Genomic DNA, 19727 nt, shown 5'->3' on the forward strand with positions numbered 1-19727 from the left:
GCTAGCTGCTTTTTTTTTTGTAAATATAGTACTGAAGATGCTAGCACCTCATTCCATATGATGAATACTTATATCGATATCCTATACTTACTGGAAAATGTATTTTACGCATATGTTCAATTATGTCAAGTATTATATATCATACTGTATTACTTATTGTTTAATTGCTTTAAAACAGTATAGAATATGCCAGCACTTCTGCCTATACCAGTATATATATTTGCTAAAAGATAAATTTTGTATGCATTTTTAATTAAGAAAAATATTCCACTTGGTTTTTTTCCAATTGTCATTAAATAGTTGTCAAATATAGTACAGAACATGGGAGCGGGTGTGGCGGCGGACGGTGGGTCTCCCCTCCCATGTTTTGGCAGGTAAAGAGTGTTTATCTGTTTTCTTGACGCTTTCATCGCGGCCCTCATGAGTGATAAGCCCATAACCCCGTGGATATTTGCTCTAATGAATAGTCTGCTCGTAACGTCTTAGTGTTTCCACCACAACCCGGACTACTGTAAGTAAATAAAAAAACAAGATTTGTCAATAACAGACGCCATTTCAATCTATTTTCTTGTGAAGTGTTAGTGCTTGCTGTGTAGAGACTGTTAGTGTCTTAGTCATGGGTAGTGAGTAGTGTGTGTAGTTGCAGCTCAGTATGTGTGTATAAGACGCCTGCGGGAGGAGGTCTGGGGTAGCAAGGGCAACAGTGGTGGTGATGACGCCCTTCAGTGTCTGCCCGCGCCCTGACTCACGCCCCTCCCTTGCCTGACACACACACACACACACACTTTCACGCACACTGCACTCAGCACATCAGGCAGCCAAGCTATGCTTTAGTTAGGCGTTGTTTAAGTAAATCCATGCATGTGAGAGTAGGCACCGTGTAGGAGATAGGCCTCTTCCCTTTTTACATTTCGTAGAGAGTCTGTGATGCATCGGTGCCAGGGCCAGCCAGGGTGAGCTGTCACCACTCGGGGCTCAGGAAGGATCAGGCGATCTTCCTTGTACTCTCACAGGCAGGTGAAAGAAGAAATATATTTAAGATTATGTAGGTTGTTACTGCTCTTTATATGAATTGAAGCATGTATGATTTGGTATAAATACAGGATGGTAAGAACGTCTCAGAAATTAAAATATTTTTATTAAAATATTTCTTAATTGGTATAATTTTCAGTGGATGCTGTACTATTCAATTGTAAAACAAACTAACAATGGCAACAAAGACCATTGAGCATTGTGTGTCTACACAATGTGTGAGAGCCAACTCAGCTACCACCTTGTGCTGACCTCATCCAATGTTATTCATTTTTGTCTCAATACTTATATAAAATCAGTTTAGTTTTCCACACTGTGAAGACTAACTATGTAGGAGCCACTGTTTAGTAAATGAAGCCTCCTTTCAAAAGAAAGTATGTATTTTATATATATATATATATATATATATATATATATATATATATATATATATATATATATATATATATATATATATATATATATATATATATATATATATATATATATATATATATATATATATATATATATATATATATATATATATATATATATATATATATATATATATATATACACACTTTTTTTTTTTGTATTCATGTTTTACCATAAAAAGATACACAAAATAATCCTTAATATTAATTATAAGATTCATATTGAGCAATAATAAGCATAAAATAATGCATTTTGTTAATTAAAAACATTGATATAGAGGAATATGTGTGTAATATACTTGACACAGCACCATGGCCACATAGTCAGGCTCACCAGTACACAGGCTGCCTTCACTCTCCATCTCTAGTTATTATGTCCAAGTTGCTGTTTCTCTGGATAAGCTTGTGAAGGTAGATTGACTGTCCTTGAAGTACATGGAACAAATGGATGAGTGTTTTAAGGTGTTCCATCTTAGCCTGCACCTCTTTTGCACCATTTCCATTATTTTTCTCCTTGGTTCACTAGTCAGTAATGGAAATAAAGGTGATCTTTTCCACACACTTGTATGGGGTACTCACACCAGAGTGCCCTGCAAACACCAGCAGCACACACATACACAGGCATATTTGCCATGCTGATAGGATCTGTAACCATCATACACATGCAGTGGCTCAAGGTTTTGCATGGGTGTTGGTTGCTTCATTTACATACAATTTCATCCATTTATTCTGAGTTTTATTAACATATTAATGTATGTTCCAAGTTTATTGTGTTTCTTTCAACTTATTTTACTTCATGGGAATTAGATGTTTTTAATTGTTGTACAGGAAGAATTATGTATGAAAACATTAAGGCTGTGTTCAGCAAAATACACCTAAAAAAGTATTGGACAGTGTTTTTAGTATTAAATTATTATGTATAGATATAAGAATAAAGAATATGAAGCTAGTCAGCTAATCTAAACCCTTGAGAGTAAAAAGTACTCATTCCATGACTGCCCTGGGACTACATGCTGCTGCAACCATGAAGTGACCTAAGCAATCTTATTCACTCTATGATGAAGCAAAGTCCAGTCCTTCCCATTAAACAACACTTAAACTTACCAATTGTAGTATTTATAATTATCAGCCACATCCTGTCTGCTGTCATCTACAGCACCACACCTTGCATCATTGTTATGAAAGAGCAGAGTTCATTTCATATGGCTTCTTATACTTTTTGCTATATACTTTCCAGTGAATTTTAATATAGTTTATTAGATTTGATTTACATTTTAAATACTTGCATTGGACATTAGTTAGATACTGACCTTCTCTCCAATAGGTATGATATTGTTGGCCAAGAAAGTTAATTCTCACCTGACAGACATCTACAACTCAAGGAAACAGATCAACAATGATGTAATTCTTTAAAAAAAAGGTTTTAATGCTTATCAATTTTTATCAGTATTATAACAAATTGTTCAAGACATTTTATGTTTTAAATGTGTGAAAGATATGTAGAGTACACATACATCAGTTCTTGATGACCTTGATAGGTTCTTCAGATTTTGTCAAATTAAATTGTGGTTATTCAGGTGTGTTGTAAGTTTGCTTTATTGATTTAGTTTGAAGGCAGATGTATCACCTGGCTGTAAGTACATGACAACCTAAAATATGTTGATACAGATACTATATGGATTATGTTACTTAAATAATCATAATTCCAAAATCCCAGATATAACTATATGAAATACTTTGAGCACAAACTGTTCCCACTGAGGCCTTGCACCACACCACAGAAAGCATTGCAGTGACAGTCTATTTTTATAACTTAGGCCTACGACCAATCACATGATATGACTACTACTGCCAAGGTCTAGTTTTCAAATGTAAGTTCACATAATTTCAGAGCAGTGTGCTTATTTCTGATGCTGCCTTGTCACATTCATAATGCCTGCCATGAGGTGGATTGTTGTCTGCCTCAGTTACATTTAGTTCAGAAAAAAAAAAACATTTCCACAATATCATAGTGTGTGGCAGCAGATAGTCATGCATGGTGTACTTGCAACATACTCATTTATTTCCCCTTTTGTTTTCCCTTTGGGCAACATGCATGAAGACCAGGTGGAAAACCAGGGTTCTTGAGATAATTAATTTTGTTGCGGCAGCATATATGTCTCAATTTTGCCTTTCCATTAAAAAAAAAAAGACATTATGGTATGCATAATAGTGTTTATGGAATAATAAACATTAAAACTTTGGATAGTTAAAGGATGTTTAGAAAAAAATTTAAAGTTCATGCTTTTATAATTATTAAATAACACTTTTCATACAAACATTTCCAGTATTTTTTCATAAAATATATATATATATATATATATATATATATATATATATATATATATATATATATATATATATATATATATATATATATATATATATGAAGCCCAATAATGAAAGATTAGTGTTGGAAACATGTGCCAATCAATCAGTGCAGTGCCTGCCATTGTCAGTCCTCCACCAGATGAAATTTCAAAGTTGGGTGTGAGAGGAAGGCAGTGGCACAACAACAGTGAGGTGGCCCTACATCCTGATTACCCACTTGCCAGGCCAGTTGAGTTGCCAAAGCTTATATGGTTGCCAAAGAAATCTTGAGATCTCTTAGTACTTAACACTAGGGAAGGGAATAGTTATTGAGAATCTTAGGGTATTGTAATGGGTTCCACTGAATATAGAAGAAAACAGGAGCAGCCTAATGTGCATCTAGTTGTTAGGAGTTGCCAGGTTCTGCTTTCTCACTTGGGGAATACTTCCTCTAGCAGTGTTGACCATACTTCCTCTGGCAGAAGTGACTGCTTCTGTAGCATCACTTTTGGCTCAGAGCTGCTCGGCTTAACCATCAGTATTGTTGAAGATGTGGTGAGAGCAGGTGTTGCACTGAGAATTGAGTCATAATATTCATTACCAAGGTTTTTATTAATTTGCTTATTTATTTATTTTATTTTATTTTTATTTCAGAGAATATATATATATTGGGATGTAGGAGGGGCAGTGAAAGTCAGAGCTTCCCACCAAATAAGGCGCATGTCACCAAGGTGTAAACACGGCGGCCAAACAGAAAGAGTTTGGCCACACACAAAATAAGGAACAATAGAGCAGGTAAGAAGATTGATTTTGTAAACCATGTAGCAGGTCATTTGTTTATGGAATTCAGATTGGACAGGTGTATTGTGCACTGTTTGTTTACATAATTCATATAGGACAAGTGCATTGCATGTTGTAAAAATAATCATAAAAAAAAATCAAAAGGGCTTAATTCCTTTAAAAGTCAGTATTGTGAAACTTCCAAATCTCATAAAAACAATATATCATCAGGGATGTCTCACAGAATGCAGTTTTCAATTGAATACCAAATATTTTCTCATCCATATATGGTTTCACATTTGTAACATTAGGTTCTGTTCACATTTGTGGTCATGTAGTGAAGTTTATCTTTCTGCTTGAGCATACATATGTGTGTGTGTAATGTAGCCATTGTCATGAAGTTCACTTGCTGAACTCAAGATTGTTAGGTATACCCTCTTAAAAATGACTCAAAGCTCATTTAATCTAGCATGTGTCATCTTCCCTATACTACGCAGAATCCACCCCAGTATCTTGCTCAAGGATGACTGGCATAGGATTAAATGTTATAGTAGTCCTGTGCAGGTTGCCTATTAAGTGCTGCTGGCCCCAAGCTACTTGTTACATTACTACTGAAAAGTATGACTCTCCTGTGATGTATGTCAGTGAATTTTGGGTTGTATAAATAAGATATTTTTGGAAAACTGATGTAGACTTGCATTTTGTGACTATCTTTGTCAGAGAAAAACATCCAATGAAAGTAAATTTTGATAGAAGAAAGTAAATAATTTATAGTAGATTCTCTCTCTCTCTCTCTCTCTCTCTCTCTCTCTCTCTCTCTCTCTCTCTCTCTCTCTCTCTCTCTCTCTCTCTCTCTCTCTCTCTCTCTCTCTCTCTCTCTCTCTCTCTTTCAGTCCTTATTGGATGTCACATCTTGTAATTCAAGTCATTTTGGTATGTCATCTCATGTATTTAATGAGACACTTTCCCACATGATATTTGCATTTTGCCTTGTGTTTACTTCTCATATGCTGAATGGAAAATAAGAGAAACAGAAGGTAAAGCAGACAGAGAGTTTGATGCAATTGTAATACATGTTTGTATTTTTTTCTAGGGGCTACAACCTAGAGGATGCCTCTCCTAAAACGGGTGGTGTCACCCGTGCATGTGTCACGGGTGCCACTGGTGGAGGAGTGGGTCACTGACGAGAATGGACGTGTATACGCTGCCCTGCTGCCAGCTACATTCCAGCCACAGGACCTGGAAGCCTTCACTAACCTCACTCTTGCAAACTTGATTACTCAAGTATGATTTTGACCTATAACATAAAGTGCATACAGTTATATTCAAGTATTTAAGAAATTATAGCTAGAATTTTTTAATGAAAGTAGTAAACAATTAGAAATAATTCAAAGACATACTGGATTAATTTTATAATTTTAAGGGTAGGAATTTCCTATTTAAGATAACAAGAATTTTTCTTGTGATTTTAAGAGTGGATTTAACTGACTTGTTGACTCGTGTATCCTAAGTGGTGATGTAATTCTTTACATGGAGCATGTAAGGGACAGTTTATTGAAAACTTTTTAGCATACATTGTTTACTGAGTGAAAGTCATTATAGACCTCATTTGGTACACTGGAATACAGTTCCTGATATGTTTGTCATGACAGGTTAGACAGAGCACCCATAGACCTGGACCTTAGACCATGAAGAAGAGAAAAGAGTTTCCATTCCCTTTTGCTTTATTTAGTATTTCTCTCTCTCTCTCTCTCTCTCTCTCTCTCTCTCTCTCTCTCTCTCTCTCTCTCTCTCTCTCTCTCTCTCTCTCTCTCTCTCTCTCTCTCTCTCTCTCTCTCTCTCTCTCTCTCTCTCTCTCTCTCTCTCTCTCTCTCTCTCTCTCTCTCTCTCTCTCTCTCTCTCTCTCTCTCTCTCTCTCTCTCTCTCTCTCTCTCTCTCTCTCTCTCTCTCTCTCTCTCTCTGCTGATTGCTCTAATAGGAACTAGGTATGCTGCTGACTGTTCCCTGTTTTATTCAGCCTTATTTTTCCTCACTGCTCAATAGGAAGTTGTGTTTTACCCATTATTGAAAAGTGTTTGGTTAATAGTAACATTACATCACATTTTCAGCTTTCATCTCTGTCTCGACATGCTGAAGATTTATTTGGGGAAATGATTGCAGAATCAACAGCTATTCTAAACCGCACAGTCTCCTTGCAAGGCAGAGTTGACAAGCTCTCAGTGAAAGTCAAGAATTTAGATAGCAATGTTGAAGAAGGTAATGATATAAAATACATGAAAAATCTGACACCTACTTCTGTGTATGTCAGAAGACAGTTTTGCTAGTTTTCATATATAGAATTACAATAACATTTCATTAACAGTATCTTGCCTTTGCCCCCAACAGTTGTCTTTTAATGTACTGGAAGCATGAGGAAGATGTTATGCTCAAGGTTTACTAGTGAGATAAGCAGTTCATGAAAAAAAGAGGTCATTTACAGGAAATTCAATGTTTAAACATATGTCATTTCTCTCTCTCTCTCTCTCTCTCTCTCTCTCTCTCTCTCTCTCTCTCTCTCTCTCTCTCTCTCTCTCTCTCTCTCTCTCTCTCTCTCTCTCTCTCTCTCTCTCTCTCTCTCTCTCCAAGTTCATTCATCTTTTTTCTGTCATGGAGAGGGCTGATGGTCTCTGCTACCCATAACCTTCTCCAGCTTTCTCAGCATGAGACCATGAATTTTGCTCCGTCTTGTAGCCTTTCCTGTACTGGTCTCTACAGGAGAAATGGGTATATGGCTCATTGACATAATGGAGACTTTAGGATTGAGTAAGTGGCCCTTTGTGCCAGACGTGATCCTAGTCATGGGTAAACACAGTTGTGAAGTCACTGAGTGGAAGACATTGTTAATACCATTTACTAACAAGGGTTTGCCTTTTTTCTCTCTCTCTCTCTCTCTCTCTCTCTCTCTCTCTCTCTCTCTCTCTCTCTCTCTCTCTCTCTCTCTCTCTCTCTCTCTCTCTCTCTCTCTCTCTCTCTCTCTCTCTCTCTCTCTCTCTCAAGGGCATAGCCATTTACCTGCTGTAAACTGGGATCATGGCCATTATATAATGTATGTATCAGAGAAAGGTGAATGATGTGACTGCTTTAGGTAACAACTTCTTCACCAAGAAGGGCTATGAAGATGAACTTGTTAATTTGGAAGTACTTGGGATGATGTTTAAAAGTACAGTTTTAAGAAATAAGACTAAAAATATGCAAATGAACAGAATTACTAAGAAAAAATAAAAAAGACCAGGAGGGCAATAACAAAAAGCTTGAAAACTTTAATAGCCCATTAAAGGGAGAAAGAAAAAAATGGCCTTTAATAAGTAATGGACAAGTTAATCTTTTTAAACCAACTTTTACCATAATACAAATTGTCTGTTCTTTTCAGCCTTTTTGCCTTCTGCTTTTAACACGTGATTCCTTTTAACAACTCCCCAGCATTCCTTCTGCGTAACCAGAGTACTTAGCATCCTCAGATTAGCTGTCTTTGACACATGGACCAAGTTTCCATTCTCTTCAGACTATTTTTGTCCCTCTCAGAATATCGGCTCAGTTTTTATTGGCAAGGACTTAATTTACAGGGCATGTATACATTATTTGTTAATAATTTACTGAGAGTGCAGTTATTGATAAGTAAATGAATGAATACTTACGTGATATATTAACTTGTTTCTTTTTTTTTTCTTCAGTGTCATTACAAGATATCCACATGCGAAAAGCATTCAAATCTTCAACATTATTTGATCAGCAAGTTGTGTCCAGAGATACCATTCCTGCTCCTATGTTAGAGACTTACCAAACATGTGAGCAGCCACCTCCCTTACACCAGCTCAATCCTTACAGGTAAGAAATCTTGCATAAATAATCATCATGAACTAGGTAAACATTTGAGTTGTTAGAATATGACAGGTGTGTGTGTGTGTGTGTGTGTGTGTGTGTGTGTGTGTGTGTGTGTGTGTGTGTGTGCGCGCAGCGCGCGCATGCACGCAAACATATACTAGTCATAGCCCTCTTCTGTGCCTGTCTATCTGTACTTATTTATTTATGAACTTGGTAATTGCAACTATTCTTTTCAGCACAAGATTATCATAAATGTGACTTCTAACATTTCTGTTGACTTGTGACTGCAACAGATATCCTCTTTTGAATATTATATAGATATCTTTTAAAATATAGAAGGTTAGAGTGAAGTAAGGACTTATTGTTCAGTGATGTTCAGTGGGGGTGTGTCAAGCCAAACAGACTCTCTGATTTGTATAGTAAATATTATGTTCAAATTTTTACCTCTTTTCTAATAGGGACGATGGCAAAGATGGGCTTAAGTTTTATACCGACCCATCTTACTTCTTCAATTTGTGGAGGGAGGAGATGACACAAGAGACTGAGAGGTTGAAACATGATAAGAAACAAAAGGTAATGAAAGAAGATTTTTGCATGTTTATTGTATACTGCTTTTAATATTGTTTTTCCACATGTTTTAACAAGTTGCAAGAAATCTTAGCATTAAATCTTCAAAGCTGTATTGAAATAGCTTTTTTTGGATGCTTGAAATTTTTATTGTTGCATGGGTGTATTTTAAGTGTGTTTGTTTATTTCCTTTTTGTGTGTGTGGATAGGCATCAGATTCTTTTGGTTTGGCAAATTTTTATCTAATTGAATGCACAGAAAAACGTAGTATTGAAAGTACAGATTTATTACAGATTATTCATACCTCCACATATATTTTTATTTTTTAGCATGCACATGGAGGGGAGCACCAAAATGAGGCAAGTGTGTCAAACAGTGTGGGTGCATGGTTGACTTTGGGGCGGTTGGCTGTACAAGTCATTTTATTATGTTTATTTATAGGTTGCAGCATTTTTCTAATGCATGGTCATTTTGGCATTATTAACTTGACATTGGACTGCACTTTTTTTTTTCTTTTTCTTTTTTTTTTTTTTTATACTTGTACATATGCCAACAAATTTGGGATCCCCCAAGGTTTCCTACAAAGTATTCGGGAGAGGTGCTTCAGCAATGACTATTGGGTTGTCTTAGTAGCCCATCGTGGCTGACACTTGGCCTCATCACACTGCTCCTAACTCTGGTTTCTCAGCTCTTGTTCTTTTAGGTTTCTATTTATTTTTTTATTTTTTTATTTATTTATTTATTAATTAATTTATTTATTTAGCTATATTTTATTTATTTATTTTTTCTTCAGAAGTTTAGACATCTCAGTTCTTATAGCTCAGAGGAATGGGAATCTTTTCTGTACGATTTTTTGTGCCACCACATTAAAGGAGGGAAGAAGTAATTTAGATTTTACATATGTGTGGTGGTTGGAAAAATATGGATTTTATAGTTGCCTCAGCAGCAGAATTGAAATACAGGGACAGGAAAGGTTTGCAGAATTAAAGGAATTGAATCAAGTGTTACTGAATAGAAAAATAAAATATTGGTTCAAGGACAAGGTAGGGTGTTGGGTAAAATGGGCCATGAGGATGATCAAAGGACAGATTCAGTTCATATATATGAAAGCTGGAATAGACTGTGAAAGGTATATGCATGAAGAAAAGAATATGCAAGAATAGATAGCATTCAGTATGTACATTCTTTAAAGAGTAAGTAGTGTAATAAAAAAGTTTCTTAATGATTTGGGAAGCATAAGGGAAGTCCACAAAGCAATTTATTGTAATTGGGATATGAAGGGAAAAGTACAAGGCATTGCCAGGATTAGAGAGTGTTGCATATGGAATAATTAGAGTGAATAATAATATAGAGTATATTAATGAAAATATAAGATGAAAAAAAAATGTCATCCACATCTGTTATTTGATTGGGAAAGGTATAAATGTTTCTTAGTATAGGAATGTGTTGTGTGTGCAGCATACTTGGAGGTTTAAAAATGGTCTGGCAGGCCTTGCCTGGCACATTCAGTGAGGTCCTAACTCCACTTAATTTGTTGTGAGAATGTACTCTTTCTTTGGGATGGCATCTAATAGTTAACTTTGCTAGCACAGATCCTGATGGTAGTCACTAACTGTCGAGGCCCTTTGTGATCCATTGGCTGCTATGAGCATAGAGTGGTAATGATAACCATCAACAAGGAAAAGTACTTGACTTCACTAGTTCTAAATATTTCTGGATTGTTTTGAACTTGTTTCATATGCTATTTAAATGGTCAGCTGTGAAAAGGCTTTTGGATCTGTGAATCCTTTGTTCATTTTAAAGACTTCAGTTTGGTCTCACTATGCATTTCATCTGGAAGAAAGAGTTTAGTTCTTCCAGGTGTTCCTTGTTTGGTTTGTTTTGCAATTTTGGCATAGTATTGGTTGCTCTGCGTTGTGTTCTGTCTTGGTCTTCAGTAGAATGTTAATATGTTCATACAGGTAATGTATACTTTTCACTCCTCATGCTTGATGCTGGCTATTTTTTTTAGGGATTTTTTATGGTTTAATGATGGTTTCCTGATGCTGTGTTAAGATTTTTTGTGGTTGAGTAATCTTTTTGATTCTGAGCTGAAATGAAGAGGGAATTTTTAAATTATTCTAATGGGATTGCTTTGATTTTGAAAATGTCTAGTTTTGAGTGTTTTCTCTCTCTCTCTCTCTCTCTCTCTCTCTCTCTCTCTCTCTCTCTCTCTCTCTCTCTCTCTCTCTCTCTCTCTCTCTCTCTCTCTCTCTCTCTCTCTCTCTCTCTCTCTCTCTCTCAATGAGAGTTGTGTTTATGTATTTTTGTCTTTCCATGTTGTTTGAAGTGAGGTGCATGTTAAATGTAACTATATTTTTGTGGAGGTGAGTCAGTGGATAATTGGATTGCTATAGCATGTATTTGAATAAGTATTTTATTTCCTTACCTTTTTTAAGAGGAAATGAACAGGTTCCAGATCTGTTCCAGATCTGTTGAAGAGATCTTAGGTATAGTGTCTACATGGTCTGGAGACTTGTGCCAACTCATAGGATTTTGGGCCTTGTTCCTGTTGGGAGATTTGGAATGTTGAGTGTTATTGTTTTAGTGGGGAGACTGAAGGTTTCTTGGGTCTTCAGTGAATGTATGTTAGTATATTTACACCATTAGGAAGTAGTGGCACCAAGAGTAGATATCCTTTCATTACTGTTCTCGTGTACACCAGTCAGAATATTTTTTGTTATCCTAGACTCCAAAATTGACCACAATGAATACTAGCACAGCAGCCGTGATGACTTGTGGAGGTTGGTTCACCTTCCTGTCTCTTCATACTAACTTAGCCCTGAGTGTGGATCATTTGCCTGAATAACATCTCGTACTACTATCCCATTAGCTGTTTTGAGTACATTCTGTGGAGCATATAATAGTTAATGGAGTTCATAAGTCATACCAGTGTCATATAGTATACCAGTCACAAATTCCCCAGTAACTTGCAACTTGGCACAGCAGGGTTACCAACCAACCACACAGATTATACCAGAAATCGTGTGCTGTGTCATGTTGTATCGCACCGTAAAGGTAACAATTTTTTTTTTTTTTTTTTTTTTTTTTTTTTTTTTTTTTTAATAGGTGTGCATTGTGATCTAATATAATGTGCTGCAACTATATGAGAAGAATCTCTCTCTCTCTCTCTCTCTCTCTCTCTCTCTCTCTCTCTCTCTCTCTCTCTCTCTCTCTCTCTCTCTCTCTCTCTCTCTCTCTCTCTCTCTCTCTCTCTCTCTCTCTCTCTCTCTCTCTCTCTCTCTTCCCCCTCATCATCCACTACACTGAATATTGGCTGCCTTTGAGGGGAAAAGCTATATTCCTTTTATGATTGGCTGCCTTTGAGGAGGAAAGCTATATTCTTTTTATGGATGAAGTAATATATGGCTAAAGAAACAAAAGGTCTGGCATATCTTGTGCTGATGATGCAGAATTAATGCTGGCTAACTAGCCATTAAGGTCTAGATGTCACAAGCTTGACAAATATCTTGGTTATCAGTTTGGGTTGCTATGCTCTCAAAAATCCTAATTATTTCTTGGCTGTTTTCTTCAAGTGGGCAGCTACTTCTGCTTGTGATTTCTTGTCACTTGCTTATCATATTGCAGGAAATGGTACAGATTTAAATGGTAAATAATGTGGGTGTAAGTTAGCTATATTATATCAAAGGATAAAATATGTAAATACCTTGAAAATTCTGAACTTCTATAATTCAGTTTTGCTTTTACAAGCACATAATCAGTTGCATACTCATATTTTATCAATAGCTTTTGAGTTAAAAAAGAAAATTATTATGATTACTTTTGAACTTTTATATTAATGAATGAATGTTTCTCATACATATGAGTGAGTGAACCATTCAAGAATATCCTACACATTATCTGATTTAGGTCATTGATTTGTGTGAAACATCAACATTTTATTGTTAGAAGTCTACACCGATTAGCGTATTTTTATCATGCTTGAGAACATTTGTCACACAAAAGTTAGATGTTAAAGATATCAAGTTAGATGTTAAAGATATGAATTATCATTAAAATATGAAATGATAGATGAATAAAAAAAAAATAGAAGTAAAAGGAGGATTGTCATAAATAAACTCAATGTTTTTTGATTAAATATGAGATGAAAAAAGTTAACTGGTATTTACATAATATGCTTGCTAGTAAAATAATCTTGCTAAATTTTATGCTGACCATTTTCAGCATATTTTCCAGTTATACACAGGGGTGTATAATGCAGAACTTTACAGCTCTGTTTTTCAAATATTGTTTGTTATCTGTTGCCTTGTTTATAACCAGTAATGTAATTTGTCAGGTTTCATTTAATTTGGTCAAATGAATATATATCTCTTATTATTTTTGTGGAACTATGTATAATAAATATCAGGACTCCATTACAGTTCAAAGACCGCTATCATATCAAAATAATGCATTGTATTATCATACTTTGTTATTGTGTTGACATTCTAGATGAAGGTTGATTGTTTTGTGTGATTTAACTTGAGTTTTAGATCTAATTACTATTAGAAGTTTAATATATGTGTGATTTTTTCAAACTAGTTATAATTTTGTGTACCCTCTCACATTCTTAACCATGTCTTTAGCTTGTTTCATGGTGCAAGTTGCATCCCTCTGAATGATTAAAAATGATCCCTTACTAACAGCCAAGCAAACCCAAAGGAGATGGGAGAAATAAGAGTAAAAAGGTTCCAAGGATGGCTTCCAATACCCGTGAAAGACAAAAACAATTGGCAATCGCACATGGTGAATACATTGCTTCCCAGCCTCAATATAGGACTCCTCCATCCCAGATCAATGAGGTTTGTAATTATTGTTTTACTCAAAAGTAATTATGTTAGTATTTAATTGCATGTAACCACTGCTACTGAAGAATTTGATCTTTACATTTTCCTTTTAGATAAGAGGAAAATTATAAAGTACTTTTTTTAGTGTACTTTTGTATGGTGTTGGTGTTAATTTTACTGTTCTAATGATTTTGCTTTATTGTTAGGGTATATATGATGAGTCAGTAGGAATGAATGCAACAGATCGGCGGCCACTCAGACCTAGCAGCATAGAGCTTCGTGGCCACTGCGGCAACTCACATCCCACGGTACACACATAATCCTTTTCACCACCCCTCTGTCTCTCTCTAAAGATTTTTGTCATAAAATACAGATTACTTCTTTTTTTTATTTTTTTTGTAGTGTTACGCAAGTTTTTTTTTCTCTTGCAGATTTTTTCTTTAGTACTTTTTATGCCATCACTGTGTGTTCTGGTTTACATTTAAGGCAGAACTTTCTAGGTCATTTCTAAAAAGTAAGGTGATCTTTTTTTTTCACATTGAGCATTGTGAGATTAAACTGTTATCTAATGGTGTGTCTGTTTATATTAGTCAGTAGTATTTGTATTTCTCTTTATTAAATTAATAGACCACCAAATTACAGGAATCCGTGTATGGCACAAATTCCCATGCTTATTCTCCAACGCACGAAACAAACCAAGCTGCACCACCATCCGAACACCCTGAATACCCACCTCCTTACCAAGACCAATACTCAGACTACCCACCTCCTCCCTACACTCCTGATGGTGCCGTCTCCCAAGGTCAGTGCCTTACTGCCATTCTTATCCTGAATAGGAAGTCTTGCAAGTGTTTGTTATTGATATGGTATCTAATATTTTATCAGGAAAAGATGCAAATCTAATGTAATGCACTCCTTTATAATATCAGTGAATATCTTTGGCTTGATCCTTTCCCAATCATGAAATAAACATCTCTACAGAAATTAGCAGAGAAAGTTAGGATAGGGAGGCCAGTGTAGAGCACCATATTCATAGATGCTTCTTCTGTTGATGGCCAAAGTAGATATTTGGTCAAGATTGACTGCTACATTATATAAATAGTGTATAGAAAAGTGTGTGTGTGTGTGTTAGGGATGCCAGCCAATAACATGAATGAAAAGAAAATTTGCACATTGCATCATTAGATTGTTAATTACTAATGACCTAGGTGCATATTGCATCATTACATTGTTAATTACTAATGTCCTAGGTTACTTCTGTGTTGCTGCTTTCTGAATAAATATTGCTCCACATTACAGGTAGCACTCCTAGTCGTTCTGGTCCGCGAGCACTCGCTGGCCGCCCTATGCAACCTCCACCAGACCCACCCAGCAATAGTAACACACCAACTCCTCCTGGTGGTTCACACAGCGGCACACCAACCCGTTTGCGAGGGCCCTCTCAAGGGCGTGAGTTCTTGCCTCCACCACCACCTCCACCAGCTGACCGACAGGTATTAATGCTAAAAACTGTTAATATCTCTTCTTATTCTTAACATTCACAGTTTTCATGAGATACATCATCAAATACCTCTTCACTCATTACTCATGCTTTAAATGTTTTATGAGGGAAAGGATGGGGGAAGATGGAAGGATAAGATTAGAAAGTATATATATATATATATATATATATATATATATATATATATATATATATATATATATATATATATATATATATATATATATATATACTCACAAAATGAAGGAGTATCTCAATGAGAATCTGACCTCTATGCCATAGAAGCATAGAGACATATGGCTTGGAATGTTCATGATTATACGTATAGATAGATGCTTTGTCTCTTGCCAGCCACCTTCAAGATAGATATCATCCTAGCTTATAGGTTGATCCTGCATCAACATTTATGTTTTGTAACATTTTTGTACATCTTGCAGCAACAGCCTCCCATGGAGAACATGACTGGAGGTGTAGCAACAATGTCACCAGGACCAGGTCGCCATGCTCAGCCAACATTCAACCATGAACCTGACCTGCCCCCTCCTCCACCAACTCCAGACAAAAGTGGAGAGCCAGAACCACCTCCACCCTCACCCCCACCACCTCCCCCTGTCGCTCCAATCCAGCCAGCAGGACAGATGGTAGGGGCTCCACCTCCACCATCACCACCACCTCTGGTACCAAATGGCAATGCTCCAGGAGCACCACCTCCACCACCGATGCCACCACTTATTATCAATGGGGTAAGGAATCATCTGAAATAAGAAATTACTTATTTTTGTGTTCATTCTCTTAATTCCATATGAACAGTGTATTAACAGGTATAAGAAACAGTTTTACATACAACTGTCATTATCGTGTCATGGTGGTGATGCCAACACAAATTTCCAGTGTCATACTCCAGAAACAACCATTTTGTTATTCTAATGGTAGCTTTCCTTCCTAAGAATTGCATAAAGAAGCAGAAAAGAAGGATGTGCACTCCTCATAACATTGTCTGGGATGTGAAAAGAAAGAATCTTTTATAGTTTGGGCAATGAGGGGTAATTACAGTGAAATGTGTATATTTTGCACTCCTCATAACATTGTCTGGGATGTGAAAAGAAAGAATCTTTTATAGTTTGGGCAATGAGGGGTAATTACAGTGAAATGTGTGTATTTTTGTATGTATGTACCTGTGAATGTTATAGTTATAAATGGAAAGGAGAGTGGAGGTTTGGATCTTATGGGATGATGTGAATAAGCATATGAAGAAAATTTGGAAAGGGAGAAGGATAGTCTTAATGAATGAGATAAGATGTCATATGAGAGAGCCAAGTGGTCAAGATAAAAAATGGGATAGGAGATCGAGAGAAAATTTCCAGATTGATGAGGAATTGTTATGGAAAGAGGTGAAGATGAGGGAGTATGTGTACTGATTGCATTATATTGAGATAAGGAATAGAACATGGAAGCTGGAAAAGAGATTTAATGCATTGGAGATGAGATATTTAAGGAATGTGTCTTAATATGTAGGGATAAACTGAAAATTGAAATGCAAGGAATAATTGTGTTGGAGTGACATTAGCTGATCAAGCAGAACAATCCTACCACCATGATTAGGTATAAGTTAAGCTATGTAGTGCCTCTTCATATGAGATCAACTCATTTTTTTGTGTTTGTCAGATAGCAAAGGGACAAGTGCTCACCCTACATAATCTGTGTACTTACTGTGAAATGAACAGGAGCTAATAGTTGAAGAGTCAAAAGCCTGAGGTTCAAGTTCAGATCTTATGTTCCAAACTAAAATGTTTTATACTGTATAATTTGCTTGTATCCCCTATCCTCCCCCTTTCAGTAATCTGCTTCCCCCCCCCCCCCTCTCTCTCTCTCTCTCTCTCTCTCTCTCTCTCTCTCTCTCTCTCTCTCTCTCTCTCTCTCTCTCTCTCTCTCTCTCTCTCTCTCTCTCTCTCTCTCTCTCTCTCTCTCTCTCTCTCTCTCTCTCTCTCTCCCCTTACATTCATATAAAATCTACTGGGTATCTAATATACAAGATTTGTTTTATGCATGCAAGGAAATCTTACTGTATTGTGTTAAATAATAATCTGTCTAATATCCACAGTCTCAAACTGTACTGAACAAACCCCGGAAAGTGGAGAAGAAAGTTCTTCCCCCTATTGAAGTTAATGGTAGAAGTGAACTGCTGAAGGCAATCAGAGAAGGTAAGCAAAGATGATTAGTTTAATAAAAGGTTCAGTAAGAAACTTAGTGTAGAATTTCTTTTCTAATAATGGTTGCTCAAACCAAGCAATTCAGTAGCAGTACCAATTATCATTTTCACTTGTCATATCAGAAAATTATCCAGAAATTAAAACAACTGCAGCATAACTTTTGATTTATCTGACAGAATTTAATTCTCACTTGTAAGCCAGCCTAAAAATTAAAATCCACAAATACAAGGAATGCCGTTGATAATATGACAGTCACCCTTAACAACAACCAGATGGCATAGATGAGTTTAGTAATTTTCTTTTGTTTTACACCTAGTGGGTGTTACAGTGTATTGAAGAAAAGGCTTCTGAATATTCTTTAAAAGATAACTGCAATAAGAATGCAATAGTTCTTAGTCAAGAAAGGTCTTAAAAGATTCAAGGGCCAGCAATATTAGAGATTCTGTAAAAGATCATGTTTTTATTTTGTATAAAACCACCATTACAGGCATTCAGCTGCGTCCCCGTGTGGATGATGCAAAGACAAAACCTAAGGAAGATCCTGACAGCATTGATGTTGCCACTATTTTACAGAGAAGATTTGCTTTTGAAGTCAGTGACAGTGAATCATCATCTGATAGTGAATCTGATAGTGATGAATGGGATGAAACCAGTGCATAGAATAATGAATGAATATTGAGTCTCCCAGAACTGTTAGGACATAAGCTTAAGTAACAGATTTTTGGGAGTCAGGAAACTGCCTTTACATTAGAACATGAAGCTTGCTAAGACACAAATGCAGCAACCATAAGCATTGCTGATGTTCAGTTCATTTTTGGCAACAGTTTTAGGAAGTGTACATTTTTCAACCCTAGAATGATATTACTGTACATAATGAAGGTAGTGATATAAAATTTATTATAAATTTTCCTTGTATTAATCAATGTTAAGATGGCTAAGTATGGCCCTGAATGTATGCTTTCAAAGTAACGTGAAGAGCAGAACAAATCCAGAAAATTAATCCTATGGTTCAGACTCGTCACCTGATTAGAATGGATGGAAATTAATCCCATGTTCAACGGCACTTGGTGCTATGACAGGCACTGTTAACCATGTGAAGGAATTACAGTTAAATGTAAGTACTAAAATCCAAACACACAGCCCAATAGATGAGTTCCAGTACTCTCAAATAGTCATTGAGGCTACTTATTCAAAATTATTGCTGCTACCCCACAAAAAGCAAAAAGTTTTAGGCTTTTTGCAATGTCATGGAGAATATATGTAATCCTTTATCAACATTTGTATAGTAGTTCCTTTCTTATATATGCTTCATTTATGTGATACCATGTTATTGTGCTGTCAGTAGCTACAAATTTGTTATGTATAAATCACTGGGTTATATTAAGTTATATTTCCAAAGATATCATGTTTATTATATATATAGAATTTATACTTCTAATTTTCCTATTTTTATTTACATCTGCAGTGATGATTATGTGGGCTTGAGTAAAACCTCAAAACTTTTGTACAAGTTGAGTTAGTGAAGTATTGTGAAGTCTTCAAACTTGCAGTTCTCTTGTATGCAGAAATAATAAACCATTAATATGCTTGAAATAACATTTGTTTTGATTTTGCACCTTGAGGTAGTTAACAGTCTTACCTATTTTAAATCACTAATTGAAATATTGACTGTGAACAATTTTTTGCAAAAAAAAAAATCCTAATTAAGAGAAGATAATTTTTAGGAGCATCCTGTTTTCCTATGCAAGTCTATGAACAGGTTGAAGAAATTGCATGAATGACAAGTCTTCATAATTCTTTCTCCCTGAAAATCACAATTCTAATTCTCTTTGACTTCAGGCAAAAACAATTTTGATTTTTTCTGTTCCCAATATTTTATTCTAAATTCTAAATATTTTGCCTCTGCTTAATCTAGATGACATCACTGCCATCTCTTCTATCTATCAAGTTGAACTTTTCATTGAGACCTTTGCAGAAAATTCAACACTGAATTATTCTTATGCACCTCCATCCTCTGAATGCATTATGACACTTATGTATACAGTAAGCAGTAGAAACCTGCACTTACTTTTTTTCCATAATCTTGGGGAGATTATGAGTGAGGGAATTGCTGTTCTTCATTATTGTGCCTGTGTTCATCTTGACTGGTCAAACTTTTACCTGTATCACATCCAGCTTTCCTTTG

General features: G+C 35.8%; 1 protein-coding gene across 14 annotated transcripts; it reads left to right on the forward strand.

Moving 5' to 3' along the window:
- Nucleotides 1-302: 302 nt before the first annotated feature.
- Nucleotides 303-19135, forward strand: LOC135106926 (actin-binding protein WASF2-like). Of its 14 annotated transcripts, none has more exons than XM_064016367.1 (14): nucleotides 303-374; nucleotides 4452-4592; nucleotides 5671-5861; nucleotides 6686-6833; nucleotides 8288-8441; nucleotides 8897-9011; nucleotides 9335-9364; nucleotides 13691-13846; nucleotides 14038-14139; nucleotides 14474-14633; nucleotides 15131-15324; nucleotides 15770-16075; nucleotides 17434-17533; nucleotides 18030-19135. In XM_064016367.1, the coding sequence occupies exons 3-14, from the start codon at nucleotides 5688-5690 to the stop codon at nucleotides 18200-18202; spliced, it is 1812 nt and encodes a 603-aa protein (XP_063872437.1). In that variant the 5' UTR covers nucleotides 303-374; nucleotides 4452-4592; nucleotides 5671-5687; the 3' UTR covers nucleotides 18203-19135. The 14 variants fall into 14 exon arrangements, with proteins under 14 accessions (XP_063872437.1, XP_063872445.1, XP_063872441.1 ...); XM_064016366.1 differs by having other exon boundaries at nucleotides 331-511; XM_064016368.1 differs by lacking the exon at nucleotides 303-374 and adding an exon at nucleotides 860-1013.
- Nucleotides 19136-19727: the final 592 nt, after the last annotated feature.

The sequence above is a fragment of the Scylla paramamosain genome, chromosome 14 (assembly GCF_035594125.1).
Source record: "Scylla paramamosain isolate STU-SP2022 chromosome 14, ASM3559412v1, whole genome shotgun sequence".
In the NCBI taxonomy this organism is placed as follows: domain Eukaryota; kingdom Metazoa; phylum Arthropoda; class Malacostraca; order Decapoda; family Portunidae; genus Scylla; species Scylla paramamosain.